The 9,506-nt window shown below is 50.3% G+C and overlaps 1 protein-coding gene across 4 annotated transcripts in view; it reads right to left on the reverse strand.

The window, feature by feature from the left end:
* Window positions 1-9,506, reverse strand: part of Acot7 (acyl-CoA thioesterase 7) — a 106,402-nt gene that overhangs the window by 34,702 nt on the left and 62,194 nt on the right. For all 4 annotated transcript variants that reach the window (XM_050153244.1, XM_050153241.1, XM_050153242.1 and 1 more), the window contains exons 5-6: window positions 7,313-7,427; window positions 40-126 (exon numbers count right to left, since the gene is read on the reverse strand). In XM_050153244.1, the coding sequence (XP_050009201.1) occupies window positions 40-126; window positions 7,313-7,427 (202 nt within the window). The remainder of the gene's footprint in view (window positions 1-39; window positions 127-7,312; window positions 7,428-9,506) is intronic.

Here is a 9,506-nt window from a genome sequence, read left to right on the forward strand (position 1 = left end):
CAGGGGATGGAGCGGTAGCCAGAGCAATTTTAACCCTACCTCCATGCACGAAGCCGTGAAGGGTGCAGTCCGAGGGCCCCACCAGGTGGATCAAGCTGGACTGGCTGTAGCTCACGGTGTTCGGCTCTAAAAAAGAACAGAAAAGAGATCAGATGTTGTACAGATGGGTCCCCACAGCCCAAAGGTAGCAAGGCGACTACTGCCCTGTATTCTCTGTCACCAGAAGTGTGACTGCAGTCACTTAGGTAGGTTTCTCTTAAGACAATGGAGGTCTCCGGCAGTACTGAGGAGCCTCTACCAGCGAGTCACAGTGCACTCTGGATATGGTGGTGCTCACTAGACCCTGCTAATGGCAGTAATTGCATCCCTTGGCTAGAAGGTTCCAGGCCTGACTCTGATCCTCCATAGGATGCCATCATTCAGTTAATTTTCCGTTCCAATGATACAAAGAGCAAGGACAGTGTTTCTTGCTTCCTGCATGGGCCCAGAAAGTCTCAGGCTTGACAGGTGTCTGGGCTGGCTTCCCTGAGTACCCCTCTTCCATGCCTGCCTCTGTCAGTGCAAACCTTCCAAGAACAGGGGACTGCAGCAGAGTTTCTGCCACTCAGCGCTGCTGCCAACTGGCTGGGAAAGGCTTCACTTAAAACAGGGCACAAATTCTGTCCCTGGGGGCAGATGCCACTCCTCCAGGCTCCCTCTCTTCAGCAGGTATGCACATCCTGCCAAAAGCCTTTGGTCATGGAGAAGCCCTCATTCCTTCCATGCTGGGATCAGCGAGAGGCACCCATTCCTGCCCCAGCTGCTGAAGGAACTGCTGGACCAGGGTCACACAATAGGCACATGTCAGGTCCCAGAGATGTTGTCCTCATCGGGCCTTGAACAATACTTCTCAGCAGCAAAACAGTTGGTGGCATGCCTGTGCCTACCCCCCCCACACACACACACACTTTTACAGAAATCTTTCTCACAATGACTGTTTTACTTTTACGCTTATGTCTCACTGCATACCTGGCTGGGCTGAACTCACCGTGTGGACCCACCACACCCAGTGTGTTTTTTACTCCTTTTGATAGAAGGATCTTAAGTGTCCCAGCTCATCTCCAACTCCATCTGTATCTATGAGGTTAGACTTCTGCTTGTATAACAGGTGGGAACCACCAAGTCCGACCTATATGGTGCTGGGGATTGAACCTTATAGTGGTATATTACTTGTGTTTTAATAAATAAAGTTTGCCTGAAGATCAGAGGGCAAAGCAGCCACACTAGTCAGCTATACAGGCCAGGGAGTGGTGCACACACCTTTAATCCCAGCACTCGGGAGACAGAGGCAGGTGGATCTCTGTGAGTACAAGGCTACCCTGGGCTACACAGGATCGATACAGACACAGATCCTGATGGTGGTGATTCACACCTTTAATCCCAGTGTTTGGGAGTCACACATCTTTCACCCCAGCACTAGGGAGGTGGAGACAGGAGATATGGCTGGGCAGAGAGAGGAATATAAAGGGGAAGAGACAGGAACTCACTGGAGTGTGAAGTCTGAGGATTTGTGGAGACAGGATCTCGCCCTTTTGGTTGAAGCTTTGGTAGAAGTAAAAGGTCTCTCTAGTGGTTGGCTGCTTTTCTTTTCTGATCTTCATGTTGAACCCCAATATCTGTCTCTGGGTTTTATTATTCGTGCAACAGAACCTAGAATCTTATCTATGCTAAACAAGCTGTCTACCACCTAAGCCACTGCCTTGTTCCCTTCTTTCTCACACTGAAAACCCGACTGTGCACACAGCAGCGGGAGGTAACTGCAGCTGCAGGACAGAGCAACACCCCGCTCTTCCGCAGTCTGTTTGAGAACACTGGTGAGGCCAGTGCTCAGAGCTTAGAACTTGCACGCAGAAGCTTCCAATGCGCCAAAGCACCAGTGCCTCTCTGGTTTCCTTCTTTGGCCATTAGCTAACTCCTCAGGAATCTGTGGGAGCAGGTGATATCCATTTTCTTTCTATTGGTTCACAGCTCCTGGGGTGGCAGTGAATCCAACAGAGCCCCTCCCATGTCCCCCACATTCTACATTTTAAGTGACACAAGGAACATGGGAAAGGGGTTGGCTACAAGCAGATACACCCACAGAAAGGAGAGTGTCTTGAATACAGGCACCAGCGAGGTGCTGCACAAAGAGCTTTGTTTGCAGAGGCCAAGAGGTTACTACCATCTTGTCCGCATAAAAGGCGGGGCACAAATCTAAATTGCACACCCACTGAGTTATAGTGCTGAAGTAAATGGCTGAAGAGAAACAGGTCATGGAGACCTTTGCCTCTGTTGGTCTTGGGCAGGAAAGACAGAAGCTCCAGAAAGCAGCAGCTTATAAGCAGAACCCAGGGTGATCTGAGTTCAGGGACTCACGGCATCAAAGGTCAGATAGATAGACATCCTGCCTCCAGACCTGGGGCTGAGGGGAACTTGAATCAAGAACCCTAAGATAGTGTGACTTCCTCATCCACATCTGTCCATGGAGGAAGAGTGCGGTGGGGTGAGGAAGAATGGAAAGTACCCTGAGGAGATCTCTGGGTAGAGTCACTGTCCTGGGAACTGGCACCTAAAGAAGCTCTGACGGGTCAAGTCTCACACTCAGAGGCAGGTGGGTGGTGACCCCATTTCCCTGTACCCATTGTGAATGGTGCCCGTGTCAATAACGGACATGGAAGAAGCTTCCAGTTAGTAGAGTATCTTGGAATACCCCAAGAAAACAAAACAGAATCCAATTAAGAGCTATCCCCATGGCTTTGGCCTGAGACACTGGAGGGTTTACTACTGTGTGGTTCAACTGGGCTCAGGTGTCTGTCATTTTGCAGTTCCCAGGCTTCTGCTCCCTCATCAACCATAATCAAGCACTTGGGCAAACACAGCACCATCTTCCCAGGGCATCAGATACAGGACCATGAGGTGTTGCATGCAAACACCGTGGAGAGGACTACACACCACCACGTCTAAACAGGACCTCATGACTGCCCTTGAGACAGGTTTTCCATGTTCAAAGACACTGGGATGGAGATGTGAACAGGCACAGGACAAGTGGAGCCAAGTGACTGTCAGGCCTGTTCTCTCCCTGTCCCACATACACAGTGGACCACGCTTGCCTGGCTCCAGTGTGGGGAATAGGGACTGGCCATACTACCTACGAGTCTCAGAAAAGCTGTGGGTTGCTTTTAGACTTGACCTATCTAAAATCTGGAATGTGAGCCCCTGCAATGACCCGTCCTAGAGGCTCTTCCAGGCCACTTGCTATTGATGGTGGATGGTAACAGTTCAATCAGCTTCCACAGCAGGCAAGTGGCCTTTGTTATCGATGGAGTCAACCAACTTTTAAACAAAAATACTTGCAGCAGCTCGGCAGTGGGACACACACCTTTAATCCCAGCATTCAGGAGGCTGAGGCAGGTGGATCTCTGAGTTTGAGGCCAGCCTGATCTACAGAGCGAGTTCTAGGACAGCCAGAGCTACACAGACAAGAAATCATGTCTCAGAAAACCAAAAAGCACTTGCAACACAAGCAGTGATAGTGATGCACACCTGTGATCCCAACACTCAGGAGGTTGAGGCCAAGGGCTGCCCGAGCTACACAGTGAGACCCTGTCTGAAAAGAATTGGGAGGAGGGGAGTATGCCTGTATGGACATATAGAGAGGGGCTTTTGGTCATTATTTCTCAAATAAAACAGGTTAATTACTATTATTTAATGGCATTTACATGGTGTTAGGTATTATTCGTAATTACAAGAATTAGCATATACAGGAGGTTTGCATATATAGGTTCCATGTGTTTGATACAGTGTGTGAGGTTATATGCAAGCCCCACTCATTTTAGACATGAGATTTTGTGCACCTTTGGGTTCTGGAACCCACCCCCCATGGATGCCAAGAGAAGACATCACACACACACACACACACACACACAGAGTCTTATATTGTATATGATAAATATATTCAATTTAATCAAACAGATGACAAAGCTACAGAAAAAAGGGGCCTGAGTCCCCCAAGTCTCCACCATTTGAAGGACAATCCACCCTCAGGGAAACCCAGTTTCGAATCTGCCTAAGCAGGCATTCCTATTCATGCACTAACATGCTGGGGTTTACCTGCTGCAGCAGTTACTATGACTCTGACCTTTAAACCTGAGTTTCCAAACCATTTGGGGACCCCTAGGGAAGCACCAGGCAAGGTTTCATAGGCTCTAGACACACCCCCTCTCCAAGCCCACCCACCTGCCAGGAGCTACTTCCCTGCCCAGGTTACACCCAGCGCCCTTTCACCCTACAAGCCTGCAGCTCAGTGCTGCCTTGTCTGTTTCCACCAAGGAAAGCGAGGATTAGATGCCCAGAGAACCGGGATTGAAACCAAGCAAACTCCAGAACCTTTCCTCCTGTCTCCACACGCCAGATTCCCCCCAAGACCAGTGTTGAAGGAACCAGGATCATGGCCAAACTGGATGGTCACGGACATCGGAGAGGCACTTCAGAACAGGACTAGGACCAAAAGCCATGCAGGGAGTGGCTCTAAGTGGATCTGCCTGGGCACTGCTGACCCTGGAAGGCAGAGCTTAATCCAGGATCAGGAGCTTGGTGGCCTGCCAAGGCTCCCCACTGCTCTGCCTGAGGTAGCCTGGGAAGTGAACACTATTTCAAGGACAAGTGAAGACAGCATTTGGTCACGTCTGAGGTAATGCTGATGACATCATAAACCCAACCGACCTGGAAATGGTCTTGTGGTATGAGTCCCCGCAGTGTTAAAGCTGGGCAGCTGATGGTCACAAACCTGGCAGCTCAAAAGCAACTTTTCTCTTGTCAGACAGAGAAAATGGCACAGAAAGGGGGCTTCTAAAGAATTACCAACTCTCCAAGGACACCTACCTGAAAGACAGCAGGGGGGGGGGCTAGGTTGCTAGGCAACACTGAGCTCAGGTCCTAGTTGCATAAGTAGGTAGGGGTGAGGCCAAAAGGTGAATGCAGTGGGGGAGGGGAAGCATGAATGCTACATTGTAGAGCTCTGCCCTCCAAGAATGAGGAAGGGGCACTGCCATCCTGAAGTAAAGCACCTACGATTGGGACCCTTGCCCACAAAACTCCCTAGTGAAGAGAGGGGGACTTCAGACTTCACAGGACTTCCAAGAGGCGGTGTGTGTCGCCTTCCTGCCAGGGCACACAGTCACTGCTGGGAGAGGGGGTACCTGTAACACCTGTGAGTCACCAATCCATCACCTACACTCCCAACTAGCCGGCGCACCAAGTGAGCCTGGGGTGAAATGACTTCCTTCTTCTGCCTTTGGGGCTCCAAATTTGGAACATTTGTTCCTGTCTCCCTAGGAAATATAATACAACAGCCCCATCTGGGAAAGACACAAACCTTGTCCACACTGCTCCTGTGGACACAGCACCCCAACAGCCCACTCACTCAGCAGAGCCCACCACACAGGCAGGAGGACAGGGACAGTGGACCCAAGAGAACAAGAGTGATTCTGCTAGGAAACAGAAGTTGGAAACACAGTATCACAGAGACCATGAAAAGGGCCAACACTTGCCTAGCCTGTTCGAGGCTCTGGATTCAAGCCTCGCTACCCAAGAAAAAAAATGAGAAAAGAGTAAAGAGCAGACACGTGGCCCCTGTTCCACTTCTCAGATCCAATCAGCTGAGGGAGATGTATTTTTACAAGAGACAGAAAAAAAAAAATGTAAAAATCCCCCAGAAAGCCCCGAGTTCACACTGCCAACTTCAATCACTGTCATCAGGCAATGGACTGTGACGACATCTAAGTATCAGAGTCACAAGCAGGAGAAGGTGGGGACGACAGTCTCCGGAGTAGAAGAAGCTACTCTGATTGACAGCTGAGTAATTTCAGATTCCGAGATGGTAAGATAAGGTCTAACACCCCAAAACTGGGCTCTTTGTTTTTTTTTTTTTAAATATTTATTTATTTATTTATTATGTATACAATATTCTGTCTGTGTGTATGCCTGAAGGCCAGAAGAGGGCGCCAGACCTCTTTACAGATGGTTGTGAGCCACCATGTGGTTACTGGGAATTGAACTTAGGACCTTTGGAAGAGCAGGCAATGCTCTTAACCACTGAGCCATCTCTCCAGCTCCCTCTTTGGGGTTTTTTTGAGATGGGGTCTTGTTATGTAGTCCAGGCTAGAGTTGAACTCGCTGCAAACCTGCCTCAGCCCTCCGAACACTGGAGTTCCAGTTCAGTTCTCATTCTCTCTCCCTCCTTCCTTTCTCTTTTGTTAAAAGCAGATGTAGGGGTAGAAGAGCCCAACCAAGAGTGAAGATTTTACACCCTGCCCAGGCCACGGGCCCCGGATGACGGGTGTTCCGGGTGTGGTAAGTTGAGAAAGGAGGAAGAATGAATGACAGGCAAACTGCTGGACGCTCAGGCAGACCATGAGTGCCATTGCCATTGCGTGGAGAGTCCCACAGAGTGTGCTCAGGCCACATGGACTGAGAGAGCCAAGTAGAGACAAACTTCCATCCACCCAGGGGCCTGAGACAATGGAGGCCAGGAAGTCCTCTGCTCAGGGACATCAAGGAACCCATAACAGAATCCTGAGTATTAGTATGGGTTCAGGCCATTTCCAGCAAGATAGAGAAGCTCCTAGCACATTCTAGAAAGAAAGTATTCTCTCAAGACTATTAAACTCTGGCGACTACATGTGCAGGGAGTCACAGACGTTACCTGGAAAACCTCCCTCTAACGGTGGGCCCACACACAATCCCTCACCAAGTTCCTGCCCCGATGTCACCAAGGAACCTAGGGAAGCCCCTATTTACTTTTTGGACAGACACTACATGGAAACATATACCAGCCTGGTAGGGGACAGAGGAAAGGAAGGAAAGATCCCACAATGAGAGTTGAAGCTTGTCACTTGCGTGGTGAGAACAACAGAGTTACGCAGAGGCAAACGTCTACCTACAGGAGCCTGTGGAGAAAAGGGGCTTCAATCTGGGGTCGTCTCCTGACCCCAGACCTGTTCTGCTAATGCTGTAGACATTTGCTCAAAAACAAGTTCCTGAAAAAGTCCCCACCCAGACTCTCAGAAGGAGCCAATGCCACCTCTGCCTGCCAGCTGTGCTACAGAAAGAGGTCTACCTGGCCAAGGGCAGGACAATGGACAAAGGCTGGCTCCAGGAGAGAATTCAACACCCAAGAGCCCGGAGGGTAGTAAAAGCATACTGGTAAGCCTCTGTGGCCTGTGAGGCACCCTGAGGAATGGCATCTGTCCCTGGTATCAGCCTACTCCAATCCCGTCCCCAGCCCCCAATTCACCTGGGTTCAGGACAGGCTGGACGATGTCCCCGTTCCTCCACTTGGTCTCCATACGTTCTAGCTTCTGGGCTTCATAGCGCTTCCGACCCTCTTCCTCCAGTTCCTGCCGCGAATACTGTGGAAAGGAAGCCAGACAGAGAGAGGGTCAAGTGTGGGGGGACCCAGCCTTCCTCCATACCCTCCAGACAGAGAAAGGGGGGGGGAACCCAGCCTTCCTCCATACCCTCCAGGCTCCAGGCCAGAATCCCACCCTTCTAGCATTTTGTAATCAGAAATGCTCCCTTTCTTCTGACGGCATGACCACGATATAACAAGAATACAGGACAGATGAGAGGTTCACAGTGTGCCCCTCCTCAGAGACAGCCTGGTAGACACCACAGTTAGATCTCGGTGTACCTATGGATATACAAAGTCCTGTTCCTGACACGAGAGCTGAACCCCTGCTTCATTATGTCACTGCAACACAGTCTATGTGACTGATGGTCATTTAGCAGTGTTCCTCTCTGCTATTAAAATGACACCATTTTGATGATTCTTGACCACATCCTATCACTTGGCACCCGACTCTGTCCTGAACATTAAGCTGCAGAATCCCAGATTACCCTCCTGCTATCTTCGTTATCCACCAGCCAATCAGCAGGCAGGACCTTTGCACAGCCAGGCAAAAACAGGCTGAAACAGCCCCAAGGCGCTCCTAATGAATCACAGGAGTTTGGTCCAGGAAGTGTAAATATAAAATCTATTATAATGCACACCTTTAATCCCAGCATTAGGGAGGCAGAGGCAGGCAGATCTCTGAGTTAAAGGCCAGTCTGGTTCCCAGAGCAACTTCCAGGACAGCCACAGCTACACAGAGCAACTCTGTGTAGAAAAACAACAACAACAACAACAACTAAGTATCAATAAAATCTATTACACAGCTGAGACTTCTCAAATCCTGGACATGATGGGGATAAAGGATTTTTAATACCACATTTAATGTCTCATTTCCTCCCTGGGATCCTTGGAGTCCTGGGTGCTAGCTTCAGATATGTACCAAGTCCACTGTCCACCCACTCTCGGAAGCCTCTGTCCTGAGCCCCCAGGGGCAGTACACACCCCCCTTAACCCGGTCCTCCATGCTGAGCACCGCCCAGTCTCCCTGCCCCCTCCATACTGAGCACTGCCCAGTCACTGTCCCTGCTCTCAGCCTCCCCTTCTGCTTCTCCACTCAGTCTGCATTTCTGGCCAAGTCCTCTGGTTCCTCCCTTCCTGTCAAAGCCTCTCTGACCATAAATCACGCTGAATGGCAGCTTTAGACCTCCTTTCTAAAGACAGGCTCCTGCTCCAGGCTTGGCTGAGCAGCTGGGCAGAATTCTGGGGATTAACCATCCATCCCCTTCAACTGAAGAATACTTCTTCAAAGTAGGCCAAGGAGGGAGCTGAGAGGTTTGCTCAAAAGATAAAAGTCAAGTGCCACTGTAAGGAACATTTAACACTGCAGGAGACGTTCAACCTTCCCTTCTGTGAGCTGACTACTTCCTGACGCTCATGCCCAGTGTTGGGGGGGAGGGGGGGAGACCAAGAGCAGCATCTGTCTGTGTTTGGTCCATCACACAGAACTGATGGTCAGATTCCAACATCCTCAAGAAACGCCTTCCAGAGATTTTAGAGAGGATGGTGCACAAGGTGCAGGGTTCCCTCCACACCCCCACCACCACAAGGCCAAGCACTGGCTAGAGATGGCTCAGTGGATAGGAGTGCTGTCTAGAGAGATGGCTCCGTGGTTTGGAGCAAGGGCTGCTCTTGCAGAAGACCCGTATCCATCTGTAACTCCAGTCCCAAGTGATCCCACACCCTCTTCTGGCCTCTACGGCACACTGCTCATATGTGGAGCACAGATATACATTCAGGCACAAAACATAAAAACCAGAGCAGCAGACAATGCGTTCAGGTCCTCAGACTTGGGGGCCTCCTAGAGCAAGTGCACTGAAACACTCCAGAGGAGCCGGTCTGTTCAGCACCAGGGGCCTCCCGGCGCAGCAGTCCCGCTGACTTCTTTTTTTTTTTTAATTAATTAATTTATTTATTTATTAAATATTTCTGTCTCTTCCCCACCTCCGCCTCCCCTTTCCCTCCCCCTCCCCCAATCAATTCCCCCTCCCTCGTCAGCCCAAAGAGCAATCAGGGCTCTCCGTCCCGTGGGAAGTCCAAG

This window comes from Alexandromys fortis, unplaced genomic scaffold (genome assembly GCF_014885135.2).
Source record: "Alexandromys fortis isolate MF-2015 unplaced genomic scaffold, M_Fortis_MF-2015_v1.1 scaffold_88, whole genome shotgun sequence".
In the NCBI taxonomy this organism is placed as follows: domain Eukaryota; kingdom Metazoa; phylum Chordata; class Mammalia; order Rodentia; family Cricetidae; genus Alexandromys; species Alexandromys fortis.